This window comes from Squalius cephalus (assembly GCF_949319135.1).
Source record: "Squalius cephalus genome assembly, chromosome: 7".
NCBI classification, from domain to species: Eukaryota; Metazoa; Chordata; class Actinopteri; order Cypriniformes; family Leuciscidae; genus Squalius; species Squalius cephalus.
Window position 1 is genome coordinate 42,844,591 of NC_137128.1, and position 18,378 is coordinate 42,862,968.

The 18,378-nt window shown below is 37.3% G+C and overlaps 1 protein-coding gene across 4 annotated transcripts in view; it reads left to right on the forward strand.

The window, feature by feature from the left end:
• lrrc24 (leucine rich repeat containing 24) overlaps positions 1-17,869 on the forward strand; it is a gene marked incomplete at its 5' end in the record, with an annotated part of 32,734 nt that extends 14,865 nt beyond the window's left edge. For 2 of the 4 annotated variants that reach the window (XM_079876426.1, XM_079876428.1), the window contains 4 exons: positions 5,821-6,040; positions 10,981-11,259; positions 12,575-12,743; positions 13,888-17,869. In XM_079876426.1, the coding sequence (XP_079732552.1) occupies positions 5,879-6,040; positions 10,981-11,259; positions 12,575-12,743; positions 13,888-15,044 (1,767 nt within the window). In that variant the 3' untranslated portion in view covers positions 15,045-17,869. Of the gene's footprint in view, positions 1-5,578; positions 6,041-10,980; positions 11,260-12,574; positions 12,744-13,887 lie in introns of those variants that run through there. The other 2 variants (XM_079876427.1, XM_079876425.1) reach the window with 2 other exon arrangements.
• Between the last annotated feature and the right edge of the window lie 509 nt (positions 17,870-18,378).

The window sequence follows — 18,378 nt, forward strand, 5'->3', positions numbered from 1 at the left end:
GATTTGCGGTATATTCTTGGGTTTTCTCTGGCCAATTTTTTGGCGGTCCAATCAGCGAACAGAGGGAGTGGCTGAGAACGATGACGTTGAGGTGTGCTAGTTTGAGCTGTAGACATACGTCACGACCAAACGTTAGCGATTGGTTATGGCAGATCCAGAGTGGCTCTGGGCAGATCCAATAGTTTTAAACTTTAAAGTTGTCCATTTATGTTCGCGATTGTGCTGCATTCACTCACAAAAATAAAAGTTTTATATATTCACGGTAGAAAATTTACAAAACATCTTCATGGAACATGATCTTTACTTAATATCCTAATGATTTTTGGCATAAAAGGAGAATTGATCATTTTGACCCATGTATTGTTGGCTATTGCCACAAATATACCTGTGCGACATGTGACTGGTTTAGTGATCCAGGGTCACATTTAGTCTCATTCCAGCAGCCGAAAGGATGAAACTAGACCGGTCCACCATGAAGGAAGCAAATAGGCATGTAAACGGATGTTAAATATACAGTTTACCTTAAATTGTCATCCACCGAGTTCACATTATTTTCTTATCCAGAGCAACACATAGCACATTTCAAGTACAGTTTTCCCAGTACAAGGACAGTCTGCTGTCTACACTGTCTCGCTCAGGGGCAGAATCCTGAATAAAGTGGCATTTCACGAAACACCCAGTTACATACGGCACTGTAGATATTAAACCCCCCAAGCTGCTCTCAGACAAGAGCAAACAAAGCCTTTACTGCATTCAGAACTGGTACAAACTATAAACAAGAGTCTATTAGCTTGTCAGCTGAAGCAGTGAACAGCCCTTATAGCTCATCCAAAGAGTACAGAATTATAACCAGGCTCATGACAGCAGAAAATAATATCTCGAAGGCAAACTGACATTCATACTGTACATCATCTAGAAAACCCACTGAAGCGTTCCACCAGTGAAAAATTATGCTTTTTGTTTTCTTTTTGTAGTTGTTTAAGAAACGGATGAGCTGAATTAGTTTGAAAAGCAGTTTGAATTGCAGATGTGCTTTTTCACTAGAACGGATTGAGTGTTTGTTCTTATTTTTTCTGTGTGAGTTCAACATAATGCTCTGAGTCAAAAAACAGGAAAATAATTTATGAAGCAAGTTTGAGAACGCGGTTAACAGCTCACTGGAGGAAATGATTATCAGTGAATAGTGACTTAAGTTCCAGTCTGTTTCTCAAAGAATCATGAATCTTATGTCTTCAGAAGGCTTGGAATATAGCAGATCAATCGTTTGGACTACTTTTATGAAACTTTTATGATACTTTTGTGGTGCTTGTGTGTCTTTTATGAAGATAGAAAGCCTCAGACCTTATTTCTCCACTTGTGTTCTACAAAAGAAATAAAGTCTTTTTTTTTTTTTTTTTTTTTTTTTTTTTGGTCAGGACAATTTATTTATTTATTTACATATTATTTGTATTTATTTATTTATAAAACCTCTACTAAAAGCGAGATTTAGTAGACAAGATACATCTCTCCATTGATGGCCACTTAATATTGCAAGCATGTTTCTTTGCTTGCAATTGGCCAAATTAATTGGCCATCAATGGAGATATTTGTATGATTTTTATCAAGAAACACATGCTTGCATAAAAAAAGGGCAAATTAATACTATTATAGAATTAGATTTTTTTTTTCTATTTTCATTTTGTTGTGTTTTGTCATTTTTATTATTATACACAGTATATATTTTTCAAATATGTCTATATATTTTTTGGGGGATTTTTTTTTTTCATTTATTTTTTTGTTATTTTAGTAGTTAAACTTAACGGAATGGTGCCTTGACAACTAGCTGAAATTAAGTTTAAGTTTTTATTATTATTATTATATTTAAATTTTATTTTTGTTTTTTTTATTTCAAGTAATGAAAGTGTTTTTTAATGGTTTTAGTTTTATATTACGATGATATCCCTGGTTTTAGCATCTACCGACAGTCACACTTCAATGTTGCAAATCTGTTATTTCTCCAAACTCCAATTCCCACTTTTCATGATTCAGTCAACATTAGATGGTAAGACCCTCGCTAGTCGCTACACTTTCTTCTGATTGAATTTCCTTTTTCACTTAGACGTGTCAGTCTGTCTGTCTAATATCCATCCATCTGAGATATGGCATCTGTTGAGACTTCAACATCCACCCATCATGCCTCTGTTTACCACTCTCAACACACTCTGCTGTTCTTGGAGGGAGAATGCAGTGAATTCCAAACACGAGGTCTCATGATGCGAAGCCGCTAAATATTCAATTCTGTAGATGTTCCTGCGGCGTTTAAATGATCATCTGACAGAATCACTTCAGAACCCAGACGCACATGTAAGGGAGCGCCATATCTCACAGAACATCGCCTTTTCAACACTTCACAGCTCCTTCTTTTGACTTGCCGATGTTTGCGAGGCGGCACACGTAGCCAAAGAAAGGCGCTGAAGGCAAAACTCCCATTTTCCCCCCTTTATTCCCTCTTTGTGATTTCCATTCTCTTTCTCCAGCCACAGGAGAATAGCGTTTGAGTGCAGGACAGTGGACTTGAATAGGCTGCCATTTCTCCACTGATGTTTATCATGTCTTTCTCCTTCATGCTTTGAGCAGATAAAAAGGCTTATGTGGGTCATGTTGCATTAATCGAGCTCGCTGTCCTCTCAAATACTCTCTAAATTAAGCAACAGGCATAAAATATTCACATTTGCTCATGGTTCATCATTCAATGACACATTTAAGTGAGGAACAGCTCAAATGTATCACAGTGAAGCAAAACTGCTCTCACAGAGACAATCTTTTTTCTTTCCGCCATATTAAATCTTTTTTTTTTTTTTTTTTAAATGAGATGTTAGTTTTATATTTAAGGTTTTGAAGACTATTTTGGAGCTCTTGATGCATTCATTTCAGAGCTGGCATCTCAAATCTGCGTTTCCAAATCGCCTCATGTCGCTTATGATCCACGTGGTCAGGACCTCTAAATCTTTCAGCGCTGATCTTTTTCAGTCACTACCATGTTTCGGGCTCTGAGCTCAGAGACAGCAGACCCAGAACTGTTAAACGCATACAGAACTCTGTATTGATCCATTTCGTGAGACTTGTCAGGGCTTTGATGATGCTCTGGTTCTCAGCAAACTTTCTTTCAGATTAGCTACAGAAAGAAAGAGGTGTAGTTTTGGAACCTGAATGTTAGCAGAAACCGTTTCTACTAGACAACCCCCCTGTGAAGGCCTCCAATCCTCAGCAAAAACCACAAGAACAGACCAATGACCATCCGATCTTAGCAAAAGGAACTGGATGAAATATTTGAATGCTACTGATCCACAATCTGAATTCTGACTTGTGAAGCAGCCTGAATCATAATCACACCGTGTGTGTTCGTTGGCCAGAGGAGAATTGGCCCCCCGACTGAGCCTGCTTTCTCCAAAGGTTTTTTTCTCCATTCTGTCACATGATGGAGTTTGGGTTCCTTGCCACTGTCGCTTCTGACTTGCTTAGTTAGGGACACTTAATATTCAGCAATATTATTGATCTGACTGCCGTTGAATGAGAACTGAACTGGGGTGCGTTTCCCAAATGCATCGTTAGCCAACTATGTTCGCAAGTTCCGTTGTTATCAGCATAGTTCAACGAGTCATGTTTCCCGAAACCATCGTTCTAACGAACATTCGCAAATAGCATCTCAAAGTTCGGAAGGACAGCTCTCCACCTGTGGTTAGAAGCATAGATTCTAGTTTGCATGACACATGTGGACTTAATAAATCCTTATCTTGAGCAAAATAAGCAAGCTGACATTTAGTACAACCTGTGTCTTTAATTTAGAATACATACAAATGTCATTTACGTCTTTTAGTTTGTCAAGAGATTTTAAGCACAATTTTTGAAGTGCGCGCATGTGCGAACGTGCTCTACTAGAACGAGCCGATGATTGAATCTGGAAATAAAGCAAAATAACTGAGAAAGATGAGAAATAGTCCTCAGATGTCATGCCTGTAATTTATAGCAAAACATCTAGCGTTAAATCGATCTCAAACAGATTCATTAAAAGAAGTTATAACTCCAACACGTGCATGCATGACGTCATAAACCAACATGGTTGAACGACCACTTTGCGACAATACAGTTTCGGGAAACAGTCGTGACTAGCTAGTTGATTTCTTCAACGATTCATCGTACTATGGTATTTAAGCAGTGAGTTACGTCGTTGTTCGGGAAACGCACCATTTGACAATGACATTATTTTTTGCAGAACTGCTTTATGAACTAATTTAATAATTGATTATCTTTACAACGGAACTGAATCGACACTGAACTGACTTCAGCTGAACAACAGCCGAAATACAGCATTTTCCTGTATCACTTTGAAACCATCTGTATTGTATAAAGCGCTACAGAAATAAAGGCGACAAACACAAAAGCACAAAGGCTGCTTTTGCTGGCAGGTACAGAGAGATTTAATGTTTTCTTGTCAGGTTTTTTCCTTGTTGATCTATGAAAGCACGTTTCACTGCGTCTTTAGCTGGTGCCTCGAGTTTCCAGCAACAAGTCATTTGGCTGTCAAAAGTGGACATGTTTGACACAACCACAACATCACAGTCAGTCAGAGCATATCTGATGTCCAGATGTCATTCATGCACTCATTCATGTACATTATATAAAAAAAATATGTATATATATTTAAAAATAAATATGTATATATTTAATTATTTATTAAAAAGATTCTACTTCAAATACATTTTTATTAAACTTTCTATTCATCAAAAAATCCGGAAAAAATGTTTCCATCACGGTTTCCACAAAGTTGTTAAGCAGCATTTTCAATAAGAATGTTTCTTGAGCAGCAAATCAGCATATCAGAATGATTTCTGAAGGATCATGTGACACTGAAGACTGGAGTAATGATGCTGAAAAATCAGCTTTGATCACAGGAATAAATTACTTTTTTTTTTTCATTTAATAGAAAACCGTTATTCTAAATTGTAATAATATTTCACAATATTACTGTTTTCACTGTATTTTTGATTAAATAAAAGCAGCCTTGGTGAACATAAAATGCTTTTGGAAAAATCGTACTGACCCCAAACTTTTGAACAATAGTGAAGATATATTAAATATCCATGTTATTATTTGTAATGCAATTTTATTATTTGATCATAAACCCAACGCTAGGTGTTATATAATCTCAGTCTTATGAACACTCATACTGTCCAGCCGTGAAGTAGATCGAGTAAGCTGTAAATCTGGGACCAGGGGGCCGAAACGCACATGTCTTTGTTCATAACTCTTCTAATCCATGTCTTAATGAAAAGCTGGAGATTTCAGATGGATGAGGCGAGTGGAGCAGGCTGAGGGTTTGATCTGGTCTCCTGGGAGAAGCGTGTAGTGTGCGCTGGGCAGTGTTTGGTGTTGTATTTCATATTCTCTCAAAAAAAGAAGAGAGATCCTGGAGGCAGAGCATGTGCACCTCAAGCCTCATGTTTAATTAACCAAAGCCCAGCACAGATTCCTCCTAAGAGACTGTTCTGTTGGGACCAGCAGGCAGGAGTGAGCGCTATCCGTCTTTTTTTTCCTCCTTATGTTGACTCTACACTTTCTTCCCTTTCTGCACCGCAGGATTCAATTTTCCGATCCACTTAGGCGGGATTCTCATGCGTTACGGATCCGATTAGTTCACACATGCATGCACTCTTTAACAACAAACCGTGTTTTTTTTTCTTTTTTCTGCGTCTGTCTCTCTCTTTTGGGCAATTATTCCGCTGGTTTAACTGAAATTCATCTCTCTCTTTCTTCTTTTCTCTTTCCTCTCTTTTGCCCTAGTTCTGCCGCCTCTTTTCTATCATTCCGTCTTTCCTGTTTTTGCAGTTTTTTCTCTGAGATGAATCCTCCTCAGCTCTCTGTGGTGTTGGTGCTGATGTTGGCCCAGCTGTGCGCATCTTCTCTTGGTTGTCCTTCTGGGTGTCGCTGTTACAGTTTGACCGTGGAATGCGGATCCACCGGACTCAAAGAGATCCCGCAAGGCATTACTCACGGGACACAGGTCAGTGATCACACTAAGCATGCGAGTCATATTTTGAGAATGACTTGAGAAGCGATTTTAAACTCCACATAAACTTTTAAAGGGATAGTTTACCCTAAAATGAAAATTAAGTCATTATTTACTCACCCTGGTGTTGTTGTAATGCCGTATGCCCTTTTTTCTCATCCAGAAAAAGTTGTGAGGAATAAAGATTAACAAAAACACGACATGAAGTACAACACCTAGAAATCGCCCAAAAACAACAGAGTAAATAGTCATTTTAATTTTAAGGTGAACTATCTCTTTAAAGCGACACTATGTAACTTTTCAACCTTCATAATATATTTCCAAGATCCTTGTGATGGTACATCGACTTACAATAGGTTGAATGACACGTCTTTGCCATAGCCTGACGGGGTCTGTATCGCTTTTACTGGCACTATGTAACTTCGGGGTTCGGGTAGTAACCCGAGCATAAAAAGAACTACAAAATTCGACTGCTTTACGGCATACGTCACTTCCCCCACCACTTCGTCAAATTTGGACGTGAGTGTTTATATACTGTCTATGGACGTGAGATGCCAACCAGCGTATGTTTTCGGCTTTCGTGCGTATGTTTTTGTCATGGGGGCTGTTTACACCTGGCCACTTCTTGCGTTTTCTCAGATGGAATAGCTATCCGATCGTGAAAAGACCAGGTGTAAATGCCCTCCGAAACGCATTCGAGACGGATTTGAATCCGATCCCTCAAACCACTTCAGGAGGAGATCTGAGACGCATTCCAGACGAAACTGGACAAGTGTAAATGCATATGGTTGTTGAAACCACATGTAAATTGTACTCCTCCCAAAAATGCTAAAAAAATAAAAAAACGTGTGAGAGCGTGTTATAGGCTATATGTTATATCATCCAGATATGATGACGCTACTGGAACACGCATCACTGCAGATGAGTATCTATTCATAAGCCAACGTGCAAACTATCGCAAATCAAAGTGAAAGTAAGTCACAGACGCTTAACACACAATCTTCATCATTAAAAGTAAAGAAACGAAATGATCTTACCAGGGCTGTTACTGCTCTCTCTTATTGCGATCTTTGATTTTGAGATTTTAGCTGATGGTCTATAAAATGCAGCTCATATCTGTTGCTTTCGGTGACGTGCACTCCATTAAATCTGCGTATAGCGCGAGAATTGAAGATCGGATTTAAATCCGTTTCGCAAAAATACATTTATGTGACCAGGTGTAAATGGAATCGTTTTGATAAATCAGATAGCTATGCCTCACGAATTAGTTTGGCAGCTGAACTCAGGTGTTGTGAGGTGTATTTATCACGTAGTCCTGAGGAATATCAGACGACGCTGTTGACGTTGATTCCTGCGATTATCATGAGAACAGTTTTCAATATCTCACATAATCAGGACATAAATAAGCCTAACGTAGAGGTTGTTAATAGTGTAAACGAGCACAATTTGCAAACTATTATGATAAATTGCAATAATCATGTCTAATGACATCATAACGGCCAATGTTATGAAATAATGCGACGTACATTTAACTTTATTGATGTTATCTGGCATTTTGTAATGTTTGCATTCCAATAAAAACAACACAAATTAAATTATACAGTAGGCCTAGACTATAGACTATTTACTTGTGATTTAGCTGCAATCATGTAAAAACGTTATACTATAATATATTTACGACAGTGCAAGTATTCCACAGCGACTCTAGGGGTCGCTGTTTGACAAAAACACAATTTCTACTTAGTGTGGCTTTAAAAATAAAGGTTCTCAAATGGAATCGATGGTTCCATGAAGAGCCTTTAACATCCATTCTGCAAAAGATTCAAAGGGTACTTTAGGTTATTAAAATGTTTTTCACACTAAGAAAGACATGGTTATTTTAAGAGGTTAAAAGGTTCTTTGAGAACCCCAAAATGGCTCTTCAATGGTATCGCTGCGAAAACCCCCTTTGGCAACTTTATTTTTAAGAATGTAAAGCATCATTTTATAACCTAACCATTTATTAAAGGAATTTTGCATTGCATATTTAAAAAGAAAGGTATTTGAATTTGTCAAATGCTTGCAAAATCCTTTATCTCCTTCTTCTGGTACACCATTTTTATGACATTTACAGTTTTTTTTTTTTTTATCTAATTTAATATAAATAAGAGTCGATATTTTTTAAATAAATATTCAAATCATAAGAATGTGTGTGTGCGTTTTGATGTTAAAAACAACATAGAGAAAATATGGAACAATACTTCCAACATTAAGGTTTTAGAGTAACAAGAACTGCTTGCATGTGTGCTGAAAAGTGCTGAAAAATGTATAATTTTAGTCATATAAAGTTAATTTAAATGTGCCATTGGTGTTACATTTAATATTTGTGTAAAAGTTTTCATTGAAACATACATATAATTTAATGTTATAATTTTTGAGCAGTACACTGTAAAAAAAAAAAACGTTTTAAGTTTTAAATACAACAAAGAAGACTATTGGAGTGTTTTACAAGAAAAAAGTCTCTCTACTTCAAAATGTCATGTTTAATTCAATGTGTTACTTGCCATTTCTTTGTAATTATTTGTGAAATTGACTAGCAATTTCTGAGAGAAAATTGTTTCTACACCAAATTTTTGCTCAGTGAATGATCAGTAATATTATAAATACTTTCCATATAGCTTTTATGGGAGAAAACTGAGCAACTTTCAACAACTTTCAAGTTAGTGAAAATCAACACGTTTTGAGAATGATCTGATTGGTTGATGAATGATCAGCAGTCATAAAGTCGACATAAAATTAAAGTTTACTGTAGTAAATGTTTTTGATCTTATTGTGAGTGTTTTTGACATTGTACACACAAATAAATAAGGTTTCCATTCTGTTCTTTATAGACTTTTGTGAACGAAAACAAAACCATATACATTAATCACACCAGGCTGCATTTGACCTCAGGTCTACTCGGCGTCCGGTCACACATATTTATTCTGGTCAGCCTAAACGATAAGATACTGCCTTCTTCTGTACGTGTCGACACCTTGACCCACAATACAGCAAAGTTGAGATTAAAACCATAGATCATAACTCCAGATAGTGCTGGGAATCATTCGTTACATCAGCGACTCCCATGGCCAACCTTATTTGCATGTCTATGGATCTGCTCCAGTCACATCACTAACATTACTGCAGCTCGTGAATATTCATGAGCCGGCTTGCATAAATTGCTCAATTGACCCGTGCAACCTATGCCGCACAAGAAATTTGCTTCAGCTCGGCCCGTGTTTGATTACAGACAATAGCTTGATAGAAATCAATTAGAACATGAATTAGTGTAATATGTTGCATCATTAATAGAGTTATAGTAGCGGAGACAGGGCACTCAGTCCTACTCTTTGAAAGCCCATTAATGCCGTTCCTGAAGCTGGTAATTGATTTGTTTGTGCGTTTCACTGATAGCCGACCCAGAACTGTGCAATGCTCACAGAACTTTGTATTGATCCATTTTAAGTTAAAGGAAACCTTCTTTGACTCTGAATCCTCCTGGAACAGAGCAAAGATGAACAGCAAGAGAGAAATATTTATGCGCGAGTGTGTTTTGTCAGCAGTCTCTCGCTGCTGTCAGTGATCAGGACAGAAACTCAGGTCGACATGGATGAGATGGATGTAGGCTAGCGTATAAAATCAATGAAGCTTATACTGCAAGCGAAACAGATTCTCATTAGAGTTTGATCAGTGTTGCCTTTTAATGACTGATACGATACAGACCATTTTTTATCTGAACACCGATATACAGAGCCAATTTTAATTATCGTTGCAACAGTAAAACATGCATAATACTAATAATTCAATAATTAATATAGCCTAACTTATTATTAATATTGTTATTATTGATGACAACTATATGAACAATAACAGTAATAATAATAATAATAATAATATGCAGGACCAATTTTAATTATTGTTTTATTTCTGTTTTCAACTAAATAATCATTAGACTATGACAATAAAACATAATAATAATAATAATTCCATTATTAATGTAATTTATTACTAATATTGTTGTAATTAAAAAAGACAACAATAATAATAATCTCATTATTCATATAATAATGATAATAATAATTATTCCATTATTAATACAATATTTTAATTTCCATATTGTATTAATATTATTAATATAATATTATTATATCCATTATTTATATTATATTGATTATTTTGTTGTTGTCATTATTATTATGATTATTAATGACAACAATAATAATACTTACAATTATTATATGCATAATAATAATAATAATCAAAATTGTATTGTTAATATAATTTATTACTATTTGTATTCCATTATTAATATAATAATAATAATTATATTTCCATATTCAAATAATAGTATTAATATTATAATATCCATTAATAATATAATTATATTGTTGTCATTATTAATATAATTATAAATAATTACAACAACAATAATACTTACAATAACTATATTAATAATACTAATAATATACATTTCATTATTAATTTATTATTATTATTCCATTATATTAATATAACATTTTCCATATTCAAATAGTATTAATATAATATTATAATATCCATTACTAATAATAATTATATAATTATTAATAATGACAACAATACTTACAATAATTATATTAACAATATAATAATAACAATAATCATCTCAATCATTTCATTATTATTTTATTATTATTATGTTTTTCAGAGAACAGAAATGTGTTGTTTATTCATAAACCAGCTATTTAAAGCTGACAAGTGTGTATATCGTAAGAAATAGCCTAGTGGTCAAACTGATTATGTCTAGTTCTCACTGCTTCAGTTTTTAATGATGGTTTATAAAATAAAGCACCTATCGCATATCACTCACTCTCTCTTTTCTTTTAAAACTGTGATATGCACTAATGTTACTCCCATGGAATTTGTGTCCGCTTCAGACCATCTTTCTACAGGACAATGCCATTGGACAGATCCGTCAGCGGGATCTCTCTGACCTCGGCCAGTTGCACTACCTCTACCTGCAGAACAACAGCATCTCCACGCTGGAGCCCGGGGCCTTCAGGAACCTGGGTCTGCTTCTGGAGCTCGCGCTCAATGGAAACCGCATCCACCTGATCACAGCGGACGTGTTCCGGGGCCTGGACCACCTGCGCATCCTCTACCTCGCAGGAAACCAGATCACCAGACTCGAGGACTACACTTTCCGCGGACTGCAGGTGAAACCACATCTGAAAATTTACATTTACAGTATGTTATGGGATTTGGGAACATTCATTTACAGTATAAATGTGACTAAAATGTTCATTTAAAGATAAAAGTTTAGCCAGGACTCACATTTTTTGGCTTGTAAGGTCCAAAAAATAAATAAATAAAAAATCAACAAAAAGAGAATGGAAGAGATCATGATTTGCTACAAATAATACTGAGAAACTTACTTCGATTTCCAAAATAAAATTAAGGAGAAAATAAATGCATTGGAAATATAATTGACTGAGTACAAATATTCTTCTATACTATTGTGCCTATGAAAACATGATGCTTTTTGCACTTTTTTGACAACATTTTGAGGAAACCAGTGTTAATTTTTTGTATAATTGAGATTCTATTATAGTTATTAATATTTTGAATTAGATTTTGTTTATATTTTCCATTTTCATTTCAGTTAGTCTTAGTAATTTTATTGTGTGTTGGACATTTGTTTTTGTTTTGTTTTTAAATATGTCTATCATTTTTTTATTATTACATTTTATTAGTTTTAATTTTTGTTTTTTTTAGTACATCAGGTTAAATTAAACGAAACAGGGAAATGTTGCCTTAGCAACAAGCTGAAAAATTATATACCGGTATTATATTTTATTTTATTTAATTTCACTATAACACTGATTTGATATAGCGAAAATGTTTTTTTTATGGTTTTAGTTTTAGAATCAGTTATAATAACAAACCTGGTTCAACATTTTATCCTAACATTTATGAAATACTAATACCATCATATGGCTGTTCAAATAAAATGATTTTTAGAAAGCTCCACACATTTGCACAACCTTTTTGTTTTGAAATGGTCATAAATGAATGGGACTTTTTCAGCAATATGGTATAAGACATTCACAGCAGTGCCATCTTTGATTTTTAACAGGAATGAAAGTGAGTCTGTGAGGGATAGATATAGGTACATCTCTTCAGGGGGTTGTACTGTTATTTAGTGAGTTTTTGGATTGTTCTGCTGACGAAACACTGCAAGAATATCTTTCCGAGAACTTTCAGTAGACAAAAAACCCCAGACACCATGAGCTGTGGAAAATTATAAGTGATCTAGAAGCTTAATACAGCTTTTTACAGCGGATGCCATTAAAAACACAGCAAGTCTTTCCCTCAAAACTAAAGGTCTATTGGATGGAGGGACTGAACTGAAAATAGATGACACTGCATCCACTCTACGTTGCTTTACAAAGTGTGTTTTATGATCGTACGATCATGCTCGTTGCAGTAACCATAATGATTGATTCATCAATGTTGATGCATGTTTTCCAGCGGTTGCAGGAGCTGCATCTGCAGGAGAATGCGGTGGAGGTGCTGGGAGATCAAGCTCTGGTGGGTCTGTCCTCTCTGGCTCTTCTGGATCTGAGCAGGAACAACCTGAGGACCCTGAGTCCCGCGTCACTGAAACCCCTCGTCAGCCTGCAGGTGCTGAGAGTCACGGGTAAGAGCTTCTGCCGCAATAATCAGAATAACTCTTTTTTAGTCTTCTACTGTTTAGATTTTTTCTCCTAGAAATGCAAATGTGAGATTATCTCATGAATATTAATTAAGTCATGTTTCCATTGGTAGCTCTTCTCATTTAAGTAAACTAATTAAAGGAGCATTTCACCCGTAGGAACATTAATCTTTATTGAAAGTGGGTCATATATGTAGTCGAAATGTAACATACATTTCGAATTTGGTGCCTTATTGACCGAGGAAAGACAGAAAGTAACTTTAGGGCGCATTTGTATGGAAGACAACAACTCCCACAATGCACCACATTGCACAGCTCCGCAAGCCACTCCCACTAATCCAGAAACTAGGATGGTTCACAACACAAACGTCCGTGTCCTCGTCTGATTCAGAGATTTCGTCCAGGAGAAATTGGCATCGTTGAAATTCTTTGCAGCAGAAGGACTCTATCTCTGTGTCCGTAGACGCACAGTGAGAGCACAGGCATCACCAGTCCGCCCCAGCTCGAGCCAGTCCAGGCTCGTCGTCCCTGACAGGCAGGTCTTCTGCCTCCTGTCTCCTGCAGCTCGTAAAGATAGCCACGAACATCTGATTCGAGCATCAGACTTTCGAAATCCTTGTCTTCCATATCATATTGAGTGCGTTCCGCCATTGCCGTAACTTCACATCTGGCTCCACAGCGCCTGTTAGCTTAGCTTCCAAACAAGATGGTCCCACCCCCTGGAAAAATGAGGAACGAGTGTTTGTAGTCTTAACCCCTCTACAAAGATATGGGTCTTCCCGCTCAGAATGACGCAAAATGACGATTTTTACATCATTATGAGTAGGAACTGCAACACTGAAATCCGTATTTCTCCCGTCTCAGGGGAAAATGAGGGAATAATGCACAACCATTCAAAAATAAGCTTAATGCAGATGGGTGAAGTGTTCCTTTAATATTCATGATCCAAGCGTTCACTATGATCCAGTGTTGTACGAGTTGCACGACCTGCAAACGTTCCACATAGACATGGCATTTAGATGTCAGCCAAGCTTTATGTTTGCTCAAGTATTTTTGCACAACATGCCGTTTGGATGAATATTTAATAATGCTGTATTTTGAGAGGCTTATATTGCGTTTGCTCTGACAGATAACCCGTGGCGCTGCGACTGCGCTCTTCACTGGCTGCGCGGCTGGATAAACGAAGAGGGTCAGAGGCTGTTGAGCTCAGCCGAGCGCCGGATGCTGTGTGCCGAACCTCCGCGGCTGTCCCACCTCAGTCTGGTGGAGGTTCCCCCAAACAGCCTTGTTTGCATCCCGCCTGTAGTGCAACTGGAGCCCAGCCACTTGACAGTGCGTTTGGGGGAGAGTCTACGCGTGTCCTGCCAGGCGTCCGGATACCCGCAGCCCCAAGTCACCTGGAGGAAAGCGTCTCACGGAAAAGCCCAGCTGTCTCCCAGAGGTCTGGTGCAGGAGGTCGGGATGGACGGAGACGCAAGGACCGGCGGGAGGTTGGTGACGGCTAGGCCTGGCGGAAAAGGAGGGTCGTCGAGTCGCGGGCCAGTCCGAGGAGTAGCCGAAGAGGGAGGCGACCGGGAAAACTTCGATCCTGATACGGGAAGCGGGATGTTGTTTCTCAGCAATGTCACGGTGGCGCATGCCGGACGCTACGAATGTGAGGCCTGGAATCCCGGCGGTGTGGCTCGTGTGACTTTTTACCTCTCTGTGAACATGTCTTCGTCCCGCTCGGAAATCTGGCCTCGGTTGCATTCCTCGTCGTACTATCATCCTTCCTCTGTGGACGTGAGCCAGGAGCCGCTGTATGAACTGGAAAGCATGGACTTCAACGCACTGGGAACCGCCACGCAGACGGCCATCGCGGTGGGAATCTCGCTGCTTGCATTGACGGCGCTGCTGCTGCTCTGCATGATTTACAGTCGTCATCGCCAGCGGCAGAAAGAGGAAGGCGGGTACGGCGCCAGCAAAGAGGAAAGCATCCTCTACGTCAACGACTACTCCGACGGTCCCACCACGTTCGCTCAGCTCGAAGAGTACCGGGACGAACGCGGCCACGAGATGTACGTGTTAAACCGCGCCAAACCGGTGCTGCCCTCACCACCGACATGCATCCAACAGGGGTCGGTGCTAAAGGCCAGTGAGTGTCTGACTCCAGGACGGGCCACAGGGATCGGACCCCGCAGAGCTCCCGCAGAAGGAGGGGAAGGACCTCCGCTTGATCCCGAAGGGTTGTTCATGAACCAGAGCTTGCTGTTTGACACGCAGATCGCTTACGAGATCCACTGCTGAACTGTATCGCTGGAAAGACTTCGGGTTTTGCCAGTGGATGGTATCCTGCTGAATTTCCTTTTGTTCTGAGAGCACAAAAGTTTTTTTTTTAAAACATTAAGGGAATAAGAGACTTTAAAGCTGCGTTGTGCAATTTCAGTGCCATCAGATGTATTTGCAAAATTATTGTCTGACTTCCCCTGTTAGCAGGTTGTACCGGTTCTAAACACACAACATTGGTTAAGTCAGTGTTGCTACACTCTTAAAAAATAAAGGTTCTTTATTGGCATCTATGGTTCCATGAAGAATCTTTAACATCCATAGAACCTTTCCATTCCACAAAAGGTTCATTATAGTGTAAAAAGTTTTTTAAATGTTCTCCACACTAAGAAAAAAATGTTATTTTAAGAACTGTTAACTAAAAGGTGCTTTGGAGACTAAAAATTGTTCTTCTATTGCACTGCTATGAAAACCCTCTTTGAGAACCTTAATTTTTAACAAGCAGAGAAATGTTAAAAGCATCAGCGTTTACTCTAGTTGGGGAAATCAACCTGTGAATGGCAACTTAAAGGAATAGTCAACCCAAAAATGAACATTTATCCCATAATTTACTCACCCTCAAGCATGTATGACTTTCTTCTTTTAGCCGAAAACAATCTGAGGTATATTAAATAATATCCTGGAGCTGTATGGATTACTTTTATGATGGATGGATGCACTTTAAAAAGCTTGAAAAACTTGGGCACTATTCACTCCCATTATAAAGCTTGGAAGAGTCAGGATATTTTTTAATAAAACTCAGATTGTGTTCGGCTGAAAGAGGAAAGTCATATACACCTCGGATGGCTTGAGGGTGAGTATAAATTTCATTTTTGGGTATATTCGTTTAATTGAATGGCTACATAATCGTCTCTGCACATTAAACTGGGATTGCACACAGCAGCTTTTAAGGAATAATTCATCCAAAAATGAAAACAGTTCTCATTTTCATTGTTTATGATGGGCTGTTTTTGGTAGAATCACAAATGGAAACTTAAGGTGTTATTTACAAAAACACTCTGCGTTTCACATATTAAACATGTTCCTGTTTGTGTTTCACAGATAAAAAATAACAGCATTTTGATTTGTAAAGTGATATCAATTTTTTGTCATGTTAAGAATTTTAAATTAAAAATTTAGACCGATAAAAAAAAAGATTGCATTTCTCTAGTTTAGAAACATTCCAAGTGAATAAAGGGGGAGGCTCCAAAAAAACAGGCTGCAAATTTAATGAAAAATAGATGAGGAAGAAAATGCAGGTGAATGTTTGGGGAGAGAAAAGAGAGTTTACAAGTGCAGTCCATTTGGAATAATTCATTTTTAAAGAAATTCATACTTTTATTCAGCAAGGATGCATTAAACTGATGAGAATTGACGATAAAGACATGAAGTTACAAACGATTTGCGAAAATGCTGTTATTTTGAACTTTATATTCATGAAAGAATCCTGAAAAAACTTTTCACAACTGATTTCAACATTGATAATTATCAGAAATGTTTCATGATCATCAAATCCACATATTAGAATGATTTCTGAAGGATCATGTGATGCTGAAGACTGGAGTAATGATGCTGAAAATACAGCTTTGATCACCGGAATAAATTACATTTTAAAATACTTTCATATAGAAAACAGTTATTTTAAATTGTAATAATATTTCGCAATATTACTGTTTTTACTGTTATGATCATAAATGCAGCCTTGGTGAGCATAAGAAACTTAAAAAACATTAATAAAACATCCCTCAAAATTTTTAACAGTATTGTAGTTCTGGCTTAAATCTGGCTTGTTTTTCACTTGGCGAGGGCAGAAAAAAAAGGCCAAACTGCGACAGCACAACTTTAATGTAATTAAAAAAATAAAAAAACAGTTAAAAATGTTTTAGCAATCCAGTATCCCCAACTCACTATGACAGATAATGATCATTTATATCGCAGCCTCTTCAGAATGACATGATGGTGAATAAATGAATACATTTTCACTTTTGGATGAACTATTCCTTCAAGAGAACAGTGCTGGTTTTTGCTAAAAGCAAATTCTTGTAGAATGAGAGCCGCTACCTACCTTTAAAAGAAGAGGTTACATAAAACTACCAAAAAACTGGATATTTTTTGTCGTGTTACTGTGAAATGAAGTGATCCAGGCGTAGGTCAATCACAGGGTTTGACCTCTCGGACAGGGACTGTGAGGACAACAGCAGAGGACTTCTGTGCCGTGACGTCCCAGTGCCAGACAGTGTGAAAAGCTTAATGTCCTTCTTCTTGCAAATGCTGTCTACATATTTCAAGTATTCTTTCTTTTCACATGCATTCCTGTGTGTATTTATTTGTGAATGGCAGGCAGCAGAGGAGCAAGAAACCTGCTTTAAACAAGAATCAAATGCGGGTGGGTGTGTGTTTACTACAGACGGGACAGATATGAAGTAGTCGCATCTATTTTCTGTCTGAGGCTCGTTTGCTCTCCTACTCTTGACCTCTGTTGGAATAACACTGTGAATAAACAAACAGGACTCTACATTCACAGCTAGCTTTTTGTAAGTTATTAGATATGCCAGTTTCTTTCATATATAACAGTATTGTTTTTGAGAGTGTGGGTATTTTTTCCTCTGCTATTTTCTTCTCCAGCATTATACGGACAATTTAGTGATGATCACATCAGGGTATACTGTATAAAAGCATTCATTACAGCTTGTGGGAACATCTCAAGGTGTTAAGCTTCTGCTCAACAATACATTTGTTTGTGTATTTCTGTCAAATGTCTATCAAATATCGACCTATTTTATCCTAATAAATTATGCATTTATTTGAGATTTGCTACTGTGTGTCAAAGGAAAATAGTGAAAGTTTGACAGTAACCAGGACTCAAAGGTAAGCTGCTTTACATTCACTATAAACTTCCTAGCTTTTTATATTTAGTGGCGTTAATAAGGCATCAGTATTACTGTTACACTTGGAAGCAGTTTGATTTTATTATAAAAAAATAAATGAATACAAATACCGGAACCTGATGACATTTGTTCTGAACCAGAAACATTACATTCTTTATGGGTTAGGGTTTCACAACCTTAACACTAAAATAACTTTAGTACATAACTCATTATGTAGATTTGTGCTACAGGTGTACAACTAATTTTGTAAATGATTATTATTTTTTCCTGTTGGACTTCTATATATTTTACTTTAATATTAAAAGTACACTATGTAACTTTAGGCCCTCTAGCGGTTAAAAAAAACCCTGCATATATTTCGCGAAAGAACATTGTTTTGGCTGTGCTTCGGCTCTGACTCTGCGGATGAATATGGTTATCCCAGTTTC